This window comes from Corvus cornix, chromosome 5, assembly GCF_000738735.6.
Source record: "Corvus cornix cornix isolate S_Up_H32 chromosome 5, ASM73873v5, whole genome shotgun sequence".
Classification (NCBI taxonomy): Eukaryota; Metazoa; Chordata; class Aves; order Passeriformes; family Corvidae; genus Corvus; species Corvus cornix.
This window is the reverse complement of record NC_046335.1, coordinates 25,686,376-25,706,580: the sequence shown is the minus strand read 5'-3', so window position 1 is coordinate 25,706,580 and position 20,205 is coordinate 25,686,376. Positions and strand designations below refer to the sequence as shown.

General features: G+C 41.3%; 1 protein-coding gene across 1 annotated transcript; it reads right to left on the bottom strand.

The window, feature by feature from the left end:
• Positions 1 to 10,288: 10,288 nt before the first annotated feature.
• SPTSSA (serine palmitoyltransferase small subunit A) lies at positions 10,289 to 15,322 on the bottom strand. The gene is made up of 2 exons (XM_010392209.3): positions 15,134 to 15,322; positions 10,289 to 12,309 (listed from the first exon to the last, which is right to left on the bottom strand). The coding sequence occupies exons 1-2, from the start codon at positions 15,234 to 15,236 to the stop codon at positions 12,206 to 12,208; spliced, it is 207 nt and encodes a 68-aa protein (XP_010390511.1). The 5' UTR covers positions 15,237 to 15,322; the 3' UTR covers positions 10,289 to 12,205.
• Between the last annotated feature and the right edge of the window lie 4,883 nt (positions 15,323 to 20,205).

Sequence of the window (20,205 nt, the reverse complement as noted above, 5' to 3'; positions counted from 1 at the left end):
ACTCCTTAAGAAGTACAGCAAATGGACTCTCACCAGAAAGGATATTTTAATTTTATTCTTCACTGAAGTTCAGTGTACCTAACTATAAGCAATAAGGTAAAAAAAAATCTCATGGAACTGCTCTGTGCTGCCACAGACTGAACCATTTGCTCTACTGTAGTCAGCTCAGGCTACCTGAAGTTCTCAGCCCTGTGCAGAGCTGAACTGTTCAGCCAAGGATCTTGCCTCAGAAGTTCCCGGCTGATTTGCCCTGAAGATAGAGATCTCCAGCTTTAAAGCCTTCAAATCGGCACCCTTCACCAGCGCTACTTTCACTTTACAGAAGCATTTACACTCAGTGCAAGGAAAATACAAGTGTTAATGCTTTGAGAATAGACTTTCACTTATTTCTCACAAATATTCAGCTTCACTACAATGGATTTAGTTGGCTTAAGGTTTGAATTTTAAGTAACCACTTACAAAGGGAGAATAAATAAGTGCTAAATACACTGCACTCAGCATGCAATACAGCAAAGTAGCACAGTATCTCCCAACAGTCCAGACGCACCGAGATGAAATCCTGGCACATCAGTGATAGCAATCCCACTGACTTGAACAGGGCTGGGATTCCTCGGCATTTCGGCCAAGCTAATTGCTACTCTAACAGCAGAGTTACCCTAAGCCCTGCTCTATCTGAAGACGACTAGGAAATTGAGCAGAACAAGAGAAATAAGAGCATTGGCTCAAGACAACCAGAGGCCTGTCTTCTACTTGCAGCTTGTTGCTGTGCCATCACCATTAAGGCATGGGGCTGGCAGAGGACCAAGGCAGAGCAGAGCCAAGCCGGCGGCCGAGGCACCGCACCTCCGGCAGCCGCGCGTACAGACACAGGAGCCGAGGGCGGCAATGGCTGCACCCTTCCTTAGAAGCACCCCAAGTGACAGGCTGTACCCTCCTGGCTCCAGCAGAGCTTCAAAACAGGCTATGACGTATTTTCCCCAGATAGAATTTAAATAAAACCTAAAGAACAAGAAGAGTCACTAAATTATTCTGCTGCTACAATCTGTATACCCTACAGTACCGTTTTCTCTGTCCCTGCTCAGTTTCTTTTAGGAAAAAGGGGGGACTTTCAGCAGTGAGCATCACAAAACCACCAAGGGTTTCTGTGGAATTTTTTGGCTTTTCAAGTTTTGATGACAATCTGATGATTTTCCCAGCCTCAGTACAGAAAGCTCTGCTCTCCATTTCAGAGAATGGAGAATCAGCCATATCAACATGGGAAGGGAGCACAGAAGGACACAGCCCTGTGGATGGTGATAACAGAAATTATTTCTGACATGGAAGGTAGAGGAACATGAGGAAGCCTTGCTAGATCTGGTGCTAACATGTAAGGAGGGATCACCTGGGAAAGCAAAAGTGACAGCAACCAAGGAATGATAGACTGACTGATCCTTTGGAAGGTTGAGTAAAAGGAATTAAGAAAATTACCTTCGATACAAGGTACATTTAAAGAAAGATGCCTGTTACAAACTCATATTCTGTATTTAGGAAATTTTTTAAAAATCAAACAAAGGAGGAATTAGGGTGCCAGTTCCTCAAAGAAATTACACCAACGCTCTTTATTCACCTCCGATAAAAACAGGGAAATACACAGAAAATGATCTAGGTCTTAGTTAAAGATGAATGTAAAAGAATAGTAGGAGTGCCTAGAGACAAAATCAGGAATGGTAAGACAAAGTGAGATGCAACTAAGAAGGAACATTAACATATACACTCTGGCAGCTAGAAGAACAGGAAATTTAGCTTAGGAATTCAAAAAAGAAAAATATTAAAAAATTACACAAGTCCACAACACTTAATGTCAAAATCCCCAATAAGAACAATAGGTTATAATAACTTGGCCATCCTTTTTCATATTGGTAGAGCATGATGTTGTCTGTTCTAGGATAATAATAAAAACCCAGAGGAAGTGTTGGTAGTCATCCTGAGGAACTCATGGGCAGTTTCTAGAAGGCAGAAGATCTACAGCACCTCTAACAAGGGGAGAAAAAAAAGAGGAGCAGAAAATTAAAAACCTGTCATGTTCAATTACCAGAAAACTACTGGAATAAATCATACCATCTGTAAACCCACCAAAGGTACTAAAGCAGATGAACGGTAGGGAACAAATCATACCAAACCAATCTACTTTCCTTCCACAAGAGACCAACAGGCTTTGTGGACAAGGAAGAAGAAATCAATGTCAAAGCTCACTTTCAGTAAAGGCCTTTGACATTACCCAGTATGACAAACTTGTAAGTAAATAAGCTGCAGAAGCAAAGGTTAGATCAAACCACCACAGGATGCCTTCAAAAGTCATCAGACACTATTCCTAAGGGGTAATTATCTGTGGTTCCCTTTCAAAAAAGGAAAATGGATTGAGGTGGATATTTCATGGATAACTGCACCACTTCGGCTTCATTCAGTGCTTTCACTAATAATTTGGACAATAGAATAAACAACCTTATTAAATCTGCACATGAGAAAGTAGGGAGAACTGCAAGTACACTGGATGGCAAACAATTCAACATAAACAAACTGGAAAGCAGTTGGGAAAAGGAAAAAGGACACAAACCAAGCAGGAATTAATGTCAAGCACTGTATTTTCATAATAACTCCCAAATTAATGACTTTGGGACAGGAAATGGCTGGCAAGGTAACAGCTATTAAGAGGAAGGGAAGGCAGCAGATACCAAACAAAACACAAGTCAATGTAACGCCATTGTGAAAAGAGAAACATTGGACAGGGATGTATGAACAGGATTATTTCATGTGGTTTTCAGGATACAGTTTGTCTACTTCACTTGGCACTGAGAAGGCCTCAGATGAAGCAATATCCAGTTTCAGAAAGTATCTGAGGCAATTTATCTTATGGAAGATTATTAATTCCCTCCCTTGTCCCTCCTGCCTTGAAGTATATAAAAACTTGTTGCAAAAGATCACCCATCTTTGCACATGGTAGACAAGACAGGTAGCAATAAGCTTAAGGAAAAGCAGGATTATGGTTAGAAATAAGGAAAATCATTATAACTGGAAGGGTAGTAACCCCACCCCACAAGAGATTACCTGGTTTGTTTCTTTATTTGCACAAGCATATGACACATACAAAAGCATCATGAAAAGACACATAGGGACAAGAACAATCAGACCACTTTTTAGCTTCCAAAACTATAGAAGACCCCACTGATCATGAAAATAGACTCCCTTCTCTTCAAAACCATGCACTGCATTTTTCTGTGCTAGCAGTCCCCAAAATTAATCTCTAATTGGAACAGAGCTCTGCAAAAGCACACAGCTGGGAGCAGCTGGGGAATCAGCCACTTGCAGATAGACAGGTGCCATTTGCTTTTCACTAGTGTAAACTCCACAGCTCACTTGACAGCACGCTTGTTAAGGAGTAATTCTTGCAGGGTTGTCATTTGCTGATGGCTTTGGGAGGTTGTTTTGACTAGAAACCTTAGACTTACAGCTCATTTAGAAGCATAGCAGTTGTTTGATGTTTTTAATCCAGTTGACATCCTGGCTTGTTATACCGGTACATCAAGATGGTATGACAAACAGGCTAATTAAATGGAGAGCAGGGATTATTTTCACAAGCTTCACCCCACACTGTAGAGGTGAGGTGTAATTCCTGGAGTGCTGACATTCAAAATGAGTGACTGAATTTAGTCCTGTGGTTGCCAGGAAAATTGCAGGGATCAGGTAAAGGTGCCCTGAGGTATATCAACTGAGTTGCCAATGGAAAAATCTGTCTCATTCCCAGAATGAAATTTTCAATCAGGTGTAAAGAAAAATTGGAAGCCAATGTACTTGAGGCCAAACTAACCTGGACACATGCTAAGAGGGATGCTACAGTCTCCTTGATACTCTCCTAAATTTACTTGGATGTGAAAGCAGTGACTGGAAGCTGGGTTTCCCCCAGGTGAGTGACCTGCATTTTAGCTACCTAAGTAAAGCTGACATTAACTTCAGCTAGAAAGGGTAACCGCATCCCATACCCATTAGACTGGACATAGAGATGGGAGGAATTCAGTTACAGGGATCCTCATTTTTGCCAAGATCTCTGAGACCTTATAGTCCAAAGAAGCTAAAAATCAGCTCTAGCAAGAAGAAAAGCTCTCTCTCTTTTCAGCTACTGCAAAAGGACAAAAAATAAAGGGCTACTCTCTGACAGAACGCATCTAAGTGGCATTTTTAAAGTGTTCTGACCCCTACAATAAAAAAGTTCTTTACAGGGTACTTTTTTTCTTGCTAAGGAAGATCCAGGGCTGGGAGACAACAGAGCATTCCTTTTTAACAATTCTTAACCACATATCATTCGGGAATTCACAAAAGAACATTAATAGCAATTCTATAATAATCAAAAGGAAAGAAAAAATTACTCCATAAATACTTACTGCAAAACAAGCTTGTTTTCCCTGGTTTACAGTTTGGGGCCTTTCATGAGAAGAACAAGCCCCCAGAAATAAGCCATTTTCAAGTTCCACACGGAAAAGCCTCAAACTGAATCAGTGGAAATTAGATTCTTCTTTTTGTTCTCTTCCAGAAACAATACTATACAGAAAATGAGAGGAAATATTTTGATTTCTTAACAGAAGAGTCATTCAAGACTCAAATACAAAAGTCCTCAAATATGAGTAAGGATGAATCAATGTTTAAGCCCAGAAGACAACTCAGGACACATATTCCAAGGCAAAAATAATAACAAAGTACAGGGCAAGTCCATGAGACACCTGTTCTAAAAACAGAGATCATTAAAAGGTAAATAACTCTGCTCAGCTTGCAAGCTGTTCAGTTTTACAGGAAACATACTTGCAAAATATTGCAGCAGATGCCTCTCTTGATTTTTTTTCTCATTTCAAGCTCAGAAAATAGTTTGTTCTGTTGGTTTCAGTCTTACTAACTGTAATGTTTTATTGACTAAAAATAGCATAGAGGGAAATGCAGTGTTGCTGCAAAGATCATCTTGGAATCATGTCACCACTGTCATCTCAGCACCTTCCCTATACTTTCACTCTGTCATCCTATGAGTTTCTAACACTTTGGATTCTGTATCATTCTCCTAATGCCTACTGCTTCAGTTGCTGTTATGATCCATGTAAATTTTTTTCTCACACTCCTTCACCTGACTTCTTCCTTGGTCTTTAAAGAACAATAGAAAAGCTGTTTCAAAGGTGCTTCCTGAGATCACCTAGTCCAGCCTCCCACTAAAAGCAGGACTAACACCAACACTAGTTCGAATCAGGTTAGTCATGGCTTTGTCCAGAGAAGTCTTGAAAACCTTCAAGGAGAAAGGTTTCACAACTGCTGTAGGAACCCTGTTCCTAACTCCTAACTATATAGTCTCTTCTGGATAGTTTCTTACCATCCTTCTGGAATCAAAGAGCACAAAACCAGACACAGTATTGCAGCAGCTGCTTCAGCAGCATGATGAGGACAATTTCCCTCCATTTGGTGGCCACATTCTCCTACCATAGGCTGGCATCCAGGCTGCCATATTCATATTGTGAATTCACTGTTGGCTAACATTCAGCACATACCACTGATTCCCAGGATCTCTCTCAGCAAAGCTGAGAGTTTTGCACTTCTTGTCAAACAGCGTGAAGTTTCTGTCAGCCAAATTCTGAACCCAGGCTCTATCTTCCAGCATATTAATTCTCTTCCCCATAGAGGAACATTGTCTAATAATTAGGGTCAGCTATGAAGATACTGAACATCAGCCCCAGTATCACCTTACAGGGTACTCCACTTTTAGCCACTTCACAAATTAACATTGAGCAACTGATGAGAGTACAGTGATCCATCCAGTTCAAGCCACCAACCAGCCCATTCGCTTTACTCATAGTTCCTCTGGTCCACATGCAAACACTGGGCGAGAATGTGTCAGAAGCCATTCTAAAGTCAACTTATGAGAATATCCACCACTGCCCCAACTGACATAACAAGTATTCAAGCTTATAAGGCCATCTGGTTGTCTAACCAATGCTTTTACACATCTCCTTTATAGCCTGTCCTTACTTATTTCCACTTCTTTTTTGGTCTTCTAGTTCACTAGAACTTATCCTTGTCTTGCTTATATAAGTAAGCCTTTTTTTTAAAAAATAAAAAAATAATTCACCTGCACAGGCCAGACATCTGAGCAAAGCCTCAACACAGCATCACAACTGTTACTTTCCAAGTCTTGTTTTTCTTTGTTAGTGTAATTTAGTGCTTTACCTTGGTTACTCCAGTCTCCAACTGTCAAAACACACCTGGTAACTCCGCAGGTGAAATAAAATGGACATGGATGGATTTCGGTTTCTCTTATCCCTGTTACCTCTTATGTCTACTGTCCTGTCTAGGCCTGAAACTATTTAAGAAAGCATCCAGTGGTTGAAACCAGTCTAACACACAAGGCAAAGGGTTTATCAGTAGTTTTATGGAGAGTTCCAACGTTGCTGAAATGTCAGACAAAAGAGGGTTTTCCAGCAAGACTGCTTCTTGAAGCAGGTAAAGACATCCAAATCATTGGTATACCCCATATATATATGGGATACATAATATGTTGGCTTCAAAAGGAATGAATATCACCATCATCTATCAAATTAGAGATTACCAATCAGTGTAGCACCTGCTCCCCAGACTGCAGTCACCAGGCAAAGGAGGAACAAAAGACCTGAACTACACTTGTCACTCTTCTAAACAAGCCTTATGATTTTTCAAGAGGCACAAGACAACATTTGTGCTCACATGTGCACATGACATTGAGCAGAGGTAGTATGGAAACCCAGTATGTCATGCGGATACCTAACGGCTGTCTGCTTCACACCACGCAGCACAAAGCACAGACCAGAGCTGGCATGCTTTACTTCAACTTCTTCATGATTCCTCACTAACACTTGAAATTTTTTCAATGTAAGCATAGCTTAATATAACTCTCTTTTCAATGAAATGCAGAGAAGTGGCACAAGTCCTTCTGCAGGGTACTTCTGATCTCAGCATTAGGCACCATCACATAGTGCAGGCACACCCTGCAGCTGTGTCCTGACCCAGAAAGCCTCACACCCACAGATGTTGTCTCTTATTCTCTGGGTACAGATAGCCCCTTGATCCCTTTCCAGTGAAGTCCACCTTTCCATTTGATTAGAAAACCAAGAGTTCAGCAGTCCCTCTTTGTGGTCTAAGACAAACAGACTGCACATTTCATCCTCAGTCACGCTGAGCTGAGCACTACTTTTTTGACCAACCTACTGAAATACTCTACAACACAGAAGGGGTTTTGAAAATTTTTTTCTTTTAAACAAGTGTAACAACGAAACATACCCCACTTCATATAATCACCACCCAATTCTATCCTGAGTTTGGGAACTATTTGCTAACTCTGATTAAAATTCAGGAAGTATTACCTAAGCAAGCATATAAACTTCTGGGCTTCTGGGATGTGGCACAGGAGGCTTTCTCTCAAAAATGCTTACTTTGAGGTGGTGATATAAGATGAGCACAATAATAAGCTGTCAGTAGTCTGGCACCTAGATACTAACTAGATATTCAAATTAAGAGTGCATGCATGCCTCAGATGAACTGATAGGACAATCCTATTATTCCAGCAAAAATATTATTCAGAGACATATTCCAGAATTTTGTAACCTTACCAGTGTGTATTAAATAGCAACACAGAGCAAAGTGTTCTGAGGCATTCATTTCTTCCTTTTTGAAGTATCTGCAGCAAAAACATCTTGAAGGAAGAGAGGACAACAGCCAGTTACAGAAGTGGGAAAGAACATAAACCTTGGCGACAAGATTTTTGGTTTAAATTCCAATGTAATCATAACTACTTGCCTTTTCTGCCTCAGTAGACACAAACAAATTTCACAGAAAAGACAAATAATATCAATCATTGCCATGACAATTTTTTTCCCAAAGAAGTTGTTTTGGGGGTTTTGTAGTGCATCTCTTGTCATTGTAAAATCTGGGCCTGAGACATGCTATCTCAAATTGCAGAGAACACAAAATGCAAGACATGCTGAGACAACTCCACCTGCAGATACAGGCATAAGTACAAACCAGATACATCAGACATGATTATCAAGGTGTTGATCACCTATTAGTTCCAACTATGTGACAGATCTTTTACTTTAGAAATTGGAGTGTTTGACTCAGGTTTATATCAAGGCCTGTTCAACTCTTGTCCAGCTAAACTCTCAGGGAAAGTTCTTCATAAGTTCTTAGTATTCAATCATGCAATGCTAGTTAAGATGGATTGAGGATCTAGTGGTGATGCACTGAAGGTTATGAAAAGCAGAGGAGTTTCTGCCCCAATCCCACACTGGAATCTAGATCAGACCTAGAGTTTCATCTCTCTCCATTACAAGGAGAGGGCAGATCCAGCTCTGGACTATGATGCCAAATTTTCTTCTTAAATCATCACTACACAAACAAAAGGCAGAAAAGGCAGCAGCTATTTGATGACAGCTGTTTAAGGCTGACCTAGCAGATCAAATAGAGAAACAATGCATAAAAGTTTTGATTTCCTTTTGTATGGGGGGGGAGGGGGGGGGCGGGAAGGATAAAAGCACCACACTGGTATCAGGAAAACATGTCAGCAAGAGGGGAAAAACTGTCTTCCTATGAAAGCAGTCATAGAAAACATGAGCAAATAAGCACGTGCAAGGAACTTCTGGCACTGAAAACCTTTATTGGGGCGCCAATTCCAGACTCCACTGCTCTGGTATTTTAGAGGATGGCTGCTCTGTCCACAGCTTTGTGCACAGCCCATGGTACCCAATCTCTTCAAGTTGTGTCTCTTCACCCCAGTATAACCTTTATTTGTGTTAGTCAACAGCAAGTACCCCTTCTTCAGCATTTATAATGCACACTTCATTTCTTCACCTGAATGGAAAATGGCAATGCTTCACACCACACCAGCTGGAGCCAATCTGCAGTAACACAATGCCCATCTATCACACAATATTTCTCTTTACAGTGCTATGCTCCTTTCACACCTATTTATTTTTAATATTGATGGATACACAAATATATTTATTGCAAAATTTTGTCAAGGAAGTCTCACTTCAAGATTCTCTGGTGTTCTCCTTCATAGGGTTGTTAAGAAACCAGAAAAGAAACCCCACAGCCTCTGTCTCCAAACTAATTGCTATGTAATAATTTTTTACAAGAAATAAACTGTATTTATATATATATATATACACACACACACATTTAAAGACCAGAGTATGTGCGTACGTATGTACATAAAAAGATAAAACTGATTCAAGCCATACATACACCACACAGGTCCTGGATCTGTTTCTGGCTCCAGCCTGACATCCTGCAATACAATGCCTGTTTTGGTTAGAGCAGCTCCTTCTGCAAAGGTTTTTAATAAATAATTCCACAGTACCCAGCCCTGGAGGCAGCCAAGGAGCCTCTGCAGAGCTGGCTCTGGGAGCCCCAGGGCCTCGAGCACAGCAAGTCACCCCAGCTCAGTCTGCCTGGCAGGAACTGGAATTATCCGTTCTGCTATATGACACACCTAATGCATTTTTAAATGCTTATTTCTAAAGATACAATCTAAACCCCAAGAGCTATTACTATTAAAAGATTAACATACAGCCACTTGGCAGGTCTCTCAGGCCATTTTTTTTTCTCATTTCTCACAAATGTTTTTTTCCAATTTCATCTAAATTACTAATGCCTCAATTGTTATCAACATGTTTGAACAAAAGCATAATTGACCAGCTGCCTCCAAATGATATTTGAAGCACCTTCAACCTCCAGCTTGCAGAGAAAAAGCTTATGGTTCTATCATAGAGGACATGATCCCCCAACTAATAAGACAATAAGGCAGATTGCAGTGGGAAAACAACTTGGTAGCATTATGATTCATTTATTATGATTCAAATGTAATGATTACTTAAATCCCTACCAATACCCTTACTTTAAAAAAGAAAGCTCTGCTTTGTAATAATCACCACTTGAACCATCTCTTCACTAGCTCAACCTTAACAAAATGACACACAGCAAAAACTTTCTTCTAGAAATTTAAACTTTAGTAACACATCGTATTTTATTAATGAAAGTACTCCATCTTTCACAAAGTATTCAGAATCTAAAAAGAACTATCCAAGACTATAAGATTCTTGATTTATACTAAAAGAAATACTGAAAAAGACTACTCAAATTAGCAAATTGAATTCAATTGTATGGTATCAATCAAGCCTACATAACACAAATAATTGGAAATTAGTGGTTACTCTTTTTTTCCTCAACAAAAAGCAGACAGTTAATAAAAGTCAGTATATCAAAGCCCTTTTATAAAACCTTTCACAATTAAAAATCATGCTTAACATTCCTAATGCCACCACACTGAAGGGATTTTCTCACCCTCATACAAATAACATATCTACTGCTGAGAAAGAGGTTATCAATCATGGTAGTAGTTTGCAACGAAACATCACAATCAAGTATCAATTTAATCCACAGAGAGACTGGACTTATGCTATGTTACTTCCAAAAGAGTACATTAACTTATCATTATCTCCATATATACACTTAAAACGCTCACATACAACTCTGGATACATTTAAATAAAACCACAATAAAACACCACCAAAAAAAAAAACAAAAAACACAATCCCAAAAACCTACCCATGTTTTGTCGGCCAGTTATTAATAAGTGAAAGCACTGAATTAGAGGGAGACTCCTACCAACTTCAGGTTCATCTAAGAAGTTTAAGGCTCACTGTTTTTAGTTCCCAAAACAACAACAGGGTTTTTAATCAAATACATATGAAGTTTTTAAATACAGGGAAAAACACTCTCTTCTCATGAATACACCTTTGAGAAAATTAAATAAAAGACAATATCTCTATAGATACTGGACATCTACAATTTCTGATGTCAACAGACGTTGCATAAAAGACATAACAGTACCTATTATTACTGGACCATTAAAATCACAGTTCTTTGGTCAAGTATCACTTTTGGAAAGTTCTGAGAAAAGCAAGCAGCACTCGGAAACACATTTAACTTCTCCAGGAAAGTTCTGCATCAAAGCTCTGCTTTTTAACTTTTATTTTTTAAACAACAACAACAAAAAAATTGTCCACTTAGGAAAGTTAAGTTGTCACCATCTTACATTTCAGAATACAAAACTGAAAAAAATCCCTATTAAAAAAAAGACAGGACTTCAGCCAAATATTCAGCTACTTATTGCTGTAATTGTAACTCAAGTCCATTGAAACCCCTATGTTTTGGTCATTTGTAGCGAAAACATGTTTGGAACACTAGCAGCAATAGAAAACCCCTTGAAAACCTAGACATAGTTAAACTGTTGAGTGAAAATCAGCAGAAACCATAGCTATTGGAACATAATAAAGCATCCTGTAAAAGTACAATTAAATTGGTAGCTAGAAAAACAGGGTTGATTTAAAGTGCTATCCCAAAGCCTTATGTGGGCCAATACCAGTAAAGGAAAGTCTGTTTCTCCTCCCACCCAGATAGAGCCCAGAACCACAGCACTACTTCAAACATAACGAATGCAGTCTTCACTCTGCTTGAATGCCTCATTTCCCCCTCCCTCCTCCAACAGGTAGAATACAGAAACTTGAAATAACTGCCAATTCCAAATTTAGGTGATATGCACAAATATACTGTTGAACAAAGTTTGGACAGCAAACAGTACACCTGAGTTCAGTCATACAAACTAACTTTTGTAAATAGCATTAGACTAATATATCCATGTCTCTAATATGAATCTAGATGTATTTTCTTACAAAAAGCATTAATAGAAATATCCAGGCAAATACATACCATACAATAGCAAAAGCTTTAAGCCCCATTTAATAAGATGACTTTCTGATTAAAAATAGAAGGCAATTAAGATTTACTCAAAATTACAATTAAGAAAAGCTTTCACAGTGCAATATTGAAACTGTCACAAAGTTAAGAAAATACTGATATCAAAGAACAATCACAATGTTAAAGTAGACAAAACTACTATACAAGGGCGTATCTTGTAAAATTAAAGGGAATGAACACAACACAGGGGACATCTCACGTCCCTGCTCTACATATCTCATTTCCTAGTCTTCAGAGTCATAATTGTGTCTTTCGGACATCAGTAGAAATCTTGTTAAAACTAAGAGGTTCATTCTTCTTTGTAGACCAGATTTCAAAGCCCAGTTACTTCTTGAAAATACGTTCTTCATCACTGCACAATTTCAAAGTAGTGCAATATTGCCATGATGTGCTGAGGCATGAACACATAGCCTGTGTACAGTGCCATTCCAACAATGGAAACTAACATGGAATCTGAATTACAGTTGAGGAAAAAAGCACTTGAAACAGAAACCGCACAAGACATCACAAACTATAGCATTAAAATTTTAGTGGTTACTATCTTATAACATTATGTTTCTGAAACAACAAGATCAACTGTATTCGGCAATTATAAGCCACAGAAGAACCTAATGAACACTGAAAACCAGAATGCCAGCAGAAGCAATCAGCTGAATTGCAAAGGATGCCTTGCAAGTTATCCACTGCCTTGTCAGTGACACAAGAGGACAGGCCAGAGCATGGGAAGTGTGAGGCAGAACAGAAAGCGGGCACTGAGAAAATACACGTTTTCACATTCATCTTCTTAGATGTTGAGCAAGTCTTGCTGAAGCCAGCCCCATTAAGCCAAGCAGAAAAAAGTCAACCACCACAAAAATCCAAAACAAAACAAAACTACAATAATATGAGTATTTACTGAAAAAGTAGTTTACTTACTCAGTAAATTACTTTAGAAGTAAATCAGTATTTACTGAACAATACCATTCTTATTTGTGGATGACCTCCTTTTTAAGCAGACCGCATTGGATGTTTTCTAACTACTTCACTCACAAAGCCTCAGAGCATGAGCATAGCTTTGACTCAAGGTGTGTACTTAAACGCAGTCATTAGTACTTTACTATAGCAGATTACAATGCAAAATAAACTTCACATGACGCTATCAGCTAAAAAGTCTTCAGATGACCACTTTATTAGTTGAACTCCAAACAGGGAACTTTTGTAAAACTTATATAGAGAACTGAGACAATAGCTTATAAAGTATATGTACAGCTGTATTTTTGTCAAGCTCTAGGGGCTCTTGAAGCTTTATCTAAACAAATTCCGGCATCAGATTACTGAAAGATTATGGTTTCAAAAAGCTTAAGGTTTCAGAAATTCAGAAGTACTCAAAATTAATAAAAAACTGTTGATTTCGTCCAACTACCTGCAGAGATTCAGTAAACTTAGCCAGAAACACTATAAAACACACTGGAGATTAACAAGCGTGATAAGACAGACAGCAGTACTCGGTTTCCACAGGTGAAACCAGAGGAGCTGTGCACGCTCTGCGCTTTGCTGAAATCAAGTCTCCACAGCACAAGCATAACAAGCGCTCTATGACCGACTCACCCACGGCAGAGCAGAGGTATGAGGTGTGCCTTTTAGAGCTGCTTGGTGTATTTATAGTCCCAGAAGATTATACAGCAAGAGATACTAAAATGAAGGTCAACTCATAAATCCACATTTCCCTATCAGTGCTCACTTCTGATACTGGAGCACAGGCAGCAGCATGACACGCAGCACAGCCACACACCATTAGTTCCCAAGGCCACTGTGTCTGCACTGCATCCATACAGCACCTAGCAGACATGGCCCACCTACAGCCAAAGCATCCACTTTGAGGACAAAAAACATTTTTGGTGATCTGATATCAGAAGTGATACATGTGCCACTCCTTACATTTGTACACTACGTGGCAATTACAATATGAGCATTTTATGAAAGTAAACATGTACACACTTTCATTTACTTAAATATTTTGCACAAGGCAAAAAGGAAAAAAAATAATCATGATTAATATAATTGCAGGGAAAACAAAAATTAGGTTTCCTCAATAACACAGGCATGGCATAAAAGGAAGAACGTATGTTAACAAGGAATACAACAGAAGAACCCCTACCTGAACAATTGTGCACAGTAAGTCTATAAAAACATAGTATTCCTCTTTTCCAGTCATCTCCATTTCTACTGACTTGGCACAGGAAAAATAAAATGACTGACCACAGCACTGTAACTTGGGCAACCACTTTTATGCAACAAATATGAGTTTCTTTACAAAACTGAGCAGAATCTCAGCAAAAGCAGATTCTTGCTACTGCTTATACCCTTCTCTATGTTAATGTTTCAATTAATTTCTCTATCCGCCTCTCAGCATTAACTGGAGATGTCTCAGGGTCATTCGTACTGAGACATCATTTTAAGTCAAGATCAAAACAGTCACACTTCAGAGAAAAATACTTGCAATGCCATAGCAATACTTAAGAAAATGCACTGCCTGTAAAAAAGGGCCAGGTAAAGAAGAAAACCTATAAATAGTGTTTATACAGATGCCTTTACATGAGCATCTATCAAGTTCTTCCACTCTGAAACAGCCAAGCAAATTTACCAGCTCGAGGATTAAATACCCATGTAATAAAAGCTATGTGACAAAGCAGCATGAAACCCTAGGCTTCCCAGGTTTTGCAGCGTGCACATTTACTTTCCTCTAGGCAAAAATACAAAAGAAATCATTAAAGACACTTATCCTTAACAGAAAGCTCTGGATTTCAGTGCAAGAGACAGAACTACCACAACTCTAGAGATAAAAACTTATACCGGAGGAGAAACGGACTAGGCTGCCAGGCGCCCGGACACGGCATGCGAAAACAGCAGAGTGAGGCTTATTCCCAGCTCGGGCAGCATGTAAGTTTGGAAGGGTGAGGAGCTGAGTCCCCGCCAGCAAGGTGGGGCCAAGCCTCGGTCCCAAGCGGACACCGCCGCCCCTCTGGCCGCGCTCGGCGCCTCAGGCCGGCTCGGCTCGGCTCCCCTCCCGGCCCGACTCTCCTCCACCCCCAGCAAGCCCCGCCGGCGGCAGCGCCCTCAGCACGACCACGGCCCGGGCGCTCCCCGAGCCCCGCGCAGGGCCGGCGGAGCCGCCACACCCGCCCGGAGGCCTTGGGGCAGCCCCGGAGCCACCGCCGGACACAGCACGGCAAGGAAGGGGGAGAGCCCCCGGCCCCGCACAAACCCCCCCCGCCAGGCCCGGCCGGCAGAAGGATACTGAAGACGGTGCGCTCCCAGGGCTCCAGCATGTAGAGCGCGGTGACCAGCAGGTACTGGTAGTACAGCCACGACATCTGCTTCCACGCCGAGCCCAGCGCCATGGCGCTCCCCCGCCCGCCAGCGGCCCCGCGCCGGGCCCAGGCCGAGCAGAGACGGGGGCGGTGCAGCCGGGACCGCCCTCCCCCAGCCCCGCCCTGTGCTCGGGCGGCCGCGGCCACCGGCAAGGAGGCGCCGCGGCCTGTGGGGTCGGCACGGCGTGCTCCGGGCGCTCCCAGAGCCGGGGAGCACGGTGGGGGCACACGCCGCTTCCCCGGCCCTCCCCGCTGAACGCCGACATCGGGCCCGAGCTGATTAAATTATACGGCTGACCTGAACATAGTAACCTCCCGGCCCGAGTCACACCGAGGAGATGGTGCTGCAACCTACTTTCTCTCATCCTGTTTAATCTAAATTGACGTTCTGGGAATCACGGAAGAGTCAAAGCCTGTGCTTGGCAGGGCCTAAGGGAGGCATGTTAAAAATTATCTGCACGAGTCTTCAGTTTCGTTCAATTGTCGGAGGGTAAAACCCACCTAAAAACGTGGCTCGGATAAATGCGACCTTAAGATCGGCCAGCTCTGGCGAGATTAATCCATATGAATAGGAAAAACAAAGAAGTGATAAGTCAACTGTTTACTGTGACTGTTCCTAACTTTGCACTACCCTAAGGCACTCGGAGACAGAAACCAGAGGCTGTGGGACACCCCTGCCCTGACTGCTATTTGGCCTAAGAGAAATTCCCAGAGACTGGTTTGGAACTTGGTGATTAGGAAGGCCCTTGGCAGTTTATGCTGACACTCTAGAAGACAGGTGTTGAAAGCCCGCTGGAAGGGGATGTACACAATCATCAGGCCTTAAATGAGCAGAGCATGTGTTGCAACTTCCAGGCACTGGGGCCAGGCCACTGGTCCAGACCACACATTCCAAGTGTGCACAGCATAGATCAGAAACTGGAATTGACCCACTATACTTACTCTGCTTAGTAAATCAATTTGCAGTTATGTCACTGAGCAATGTGATTCTGTCCTTGTAGCCATCCCACCCATACCTTCACCTGTTCTATTTATCCAATGAAAAATAAGGAAATACAACCACAGGAGAATGCACATATGAGTTACTTATACAGCTGCAAAATACAACCACAGGACCAGGAGATAACTGTGAAAAAGAAAAGCAGCTGGCAAAACTTAAGACTGTACGATTTTGTGTACTATTTCAGGAATCTGAAATGGGATTTAATTCACCCTGAAGACATTTAGACACACCTTATCTGTGCAGTTTTATTTCAACACAAGGGGAAATGAGAGCATTCAGTTAACACTCCTACACAATGCCTACGGGAGCTGTTGCCACTATCCAAGTCTGCTGTTACTTGTTGCAGTTGCTGTTGGAGGAGTGCCGTGTTGGTGTTGCTGCTTGAGCACATGGTAGTAATCACGAAAGGCGCCTTTCTGTATAAACATGTCCAAAGTTCAAGGACAAATGGGGTATTCAGCACAAGTAAAGCATTACTCCCATTCAAAGCTGCAAGAATATTATCAACATGGAGCAAACAGGTCCAGTCCTCTCTGTTCCTGTGATTCCTAACAAGACGCTGTGCAATTCAAGTCGTAAGGCAAGCAAAATGCTTGCAGCAGCAAGAAAGGACCTGGGATGAGAGGAAAGGTAATGCCTAGAGGCATGCCAGCTTCAAAATGTACTACATCTGTCCTAACCTACCAGGTAGGCAGCCCCTTTTTTGGTGTGGTGAATACTCATCAGAGTTTTTTTGCTAGTTAGCCCCTTAAGGAAATGGACATTATTCCTCTATAGTTTCCCTTCCTTCACCAGCTCCATTGTACCCCCGCTTACGGACTGTCATCACGTAACTGATTTTTGTGATACCACCTGCATTGACACTTGAGCCCGTGAACTACATTCTCACGTGCTCATGTTTCCAGCAGGTCAGTGCAAACATCCTTAACCTGACACTACACACAGCCTTTGTGTTTCACCTGGAATGTGAAGAGAGCTAAATTGAGGCCAGCATGCTCTAGAGCACAGACCATACTCCCTATTACATGTGCTCCTCCACAGTTCTACCAAGAAACAGTTCTTGATACATTCAAAATTTCCTGTATACACCTCTTGACTCGTGGCACACAGTAAGAATTTATCCCGCTTCTGATGATCCCACAGCTGATACTGCAAGTTAGATACTTCACTAATGAGTCTGAATGTAGGTAGCAAAGATGAGATTGAAATCTTGTCTCATGCATACCCCAAGCCTCAGAACCAATAGAGCTCCATTTTGTTCATAGGTTGCATATGCAGAGGAAGGCACATCATACTGACCAACCACGTGTTCAGCAGCTGCATCAACAGTTCTCTACTTCATTAGGCAGAGGCTAAGTTTCTGCTGATTTGATAATAGTAATTCAGTGCTTTTCTCATGTAATCCTGACAGAAGAACCAGGATGTTTATTTCTTCCTAATCTCATGTAACAGCATAGAATGAGTATGTGTGGATTAGTAAAATACCACACCAGGGACTACAAAAGGTAACAAAAGAGTTAGAAGGTTTTATTATAATCTAAGGCACAAAAGATGCTATTCAGGTTCCTATCTCCTAAGTTCAAATATTTCTGACAATTCCTCAAAGCACATATAACTAGTTACTCCCAGTACTATTATGAGAAAAAACACAAAGATGAGATTTTTTTTTTTCCAGACAGACCCTTGTTCAAAGTAGAGTGAAAAAAAATCAGGCTATAAAGAGATGTTAATTACTAATAAAAAACAAGAGTTCACCTCTTGGGCACACACCTGAATGGAGACCGGGAAAATCCAGTATTAAAAATACAGTGGCTTCATAAACATAAATACCAAGTAGCAGAAGCTCTTTGTGCTTCCATAAAGAAGCTGTAAATCTACTAAAGAAACAGAAAAAGCATACAAACTAGTTCTATGGTAATAGATCTGACTGTAAATTTCTTCTTAAAATGTGTCATCATAAGGAAAAAGGACAATAAAGTCCAGTACTTTCTTCATATACATATTTACATGTACAACATTTAGCTGTATTGCTGGGCATTAATATGTTGATTTACACGATCAGTGGCAGAACACTCCATGCCAGCAAAATCAATGTAAACTCATCTTCCACTCTGTATAAAGGAAAGTTTCAATTTTTTGAGAGCTTAATGAACCAAAAATCCAAATATCATTACAATCTATCAGTGTCCTGGTTTTGGCTGGGATGGAGTTCATATTCTTGTCAGTAGCTTGGATTTAGTATGAGAACAATGTTCTCATGAACACCCTGATGTTTTGGTTGTTGCTAAATTAAGTACTAAGGCCCAAACAACAGGCCCTGAGCCAAAGTTAACCTCTAGATGAACATTCCAACCAAATGTTATATATATATTCGCTCATTAACAAAGTATTGTTATATGTATTCATTTATTGCCAAAACATTTATTTACCTTTCCATATCTAGAAACCAGATAAGGCCACATCTGGCCTTACTAGAGGGGTATGGGGTCAAAGACAACTCCCTTGGTTCCTCCTGGAGCCCTGGTGGGGCTTTAGGGGAAAGCAAACAGAAGAATGAAATCAGAAATTATGTCAGCTTGTTTGTTTAACAGTACAAAATCTGGGCTACTGTCACAGTTAAATTGGGGGAGCCTCATGGCCTGCAAGATGGACACACCGCTGGAGTTCCATTACCAGGCCTGGTTCTCCAGTCCTTTGCCCCACAGTTGATGTTTTGAGAGCTTGGATGATGGTCAAGTATTAGGGTAACTGGTGATGTATCTTTCTTAAATCACTATAGGCATTCTTTCGTAGTAACAATTAGGTGCATTGCTTATCCTTGTGTAATTGTTTCCTAAGGATTATGTGCATCGCTTAGTCTATGCTTTTGTGATTCTTTGCAGTTTTGCATTATAGTAATTTACACTATTCCTTAAGTTGGTGTTGGTTTGTGTCTGTGTCTCTGACCCTAGTCACTGGCAAAACACTAGGTGGTACTTAGGATAAGTCAAGGACTTTTCAGTGTCTCATGCTCTGCCAATGAGGAGCTCCACAAAAAACTGGGAGGGAGCATGGCCAGGACAAGTGACCAAACTGGCCAAAGGGATATTCCATACTCTAGAATATCATGCCCAGTATATAAACTGGGAGAGTTACCTGGAAGGCACATGATTGCTGTTCAGGGACAAGCTGGCTGTCGGTCAGCAGGTGGTGAGCAGTTGTGTTGTTGCGGTGGGTTGACCCTGGCTGGACACCAGACACCCACCAAAGCTGCTCTGTTATTCCCCTCTGCATATGCACAGGGGAAATACAGAAAAAGGTTCATGAGTTAAGGATTGGGAGAGCTCACTCCCCAAATACCACCATGGGCAAAACACACCGAACTTGGGGATATTAACTGGACTTATTACTAACAAAATCTCAGAGCAGGATAATGAGAAATACAATAAATCTTAAAAACACTTTCCCCCAACTCTCCCTCCTTCTTGGGCTCTACTTCCTTCCCCGCCAACAGTGCAAGGGGACAGGAAATGAAGGTTACAGTCAGTTCATCACCCATTGTTCCTGCCACTGCTCCAGGAGAAGTCCTTCCCCTGCTCCAGTGTGGACTACCTTCCACAGGAGACAGTACTCCACAAACTTCTCTAACATGAGTCCATCCCACAGGCAACAGTTCTTCCCAAACTGCTCCTATGTAGGTCTTTTTCTATGAAGTGCAGTCCTTTAGGTACAGCCTGCTCCAACATGGGTCCACCACAGGGTCACAAGTTCTACCAGAACACCTGCTCTAGTGTGGGCTCCTCTTGCCATGGGTTTTCAGGTCCAAATTTTCCTCCTCGCTGGGGGAGGGGGTGGGAGGAGTGAGCAAGCAGCTGTGTGGCTTAGTTGCCACCTGGGGTAAAACCGTAACACAGATTACATGTGTGCAAATCTACCAAGAACAACAGCCTAAGCACATCAAACATCCTGACTGAAAGCTGTATATCCCTTGCTATAAATATAACCAATGCACCTGTG

Coding starts and splice junctions, on each gene's coding strand:
- SPTSSA (XM_010392209.3), bottom strand. CDS start 15,236: ATGGCGCTGGGCTCGGCGTGGAAGCAGATGTCGTGGCTGTACTACCAG. Junction 12,310..15,133: donor CTGGGAGCGCACCGTCTTCA/GTATCCTTCTGC, acceptor ACTGTAATTCAG/ATTCCATGTTAGTTTCCATT.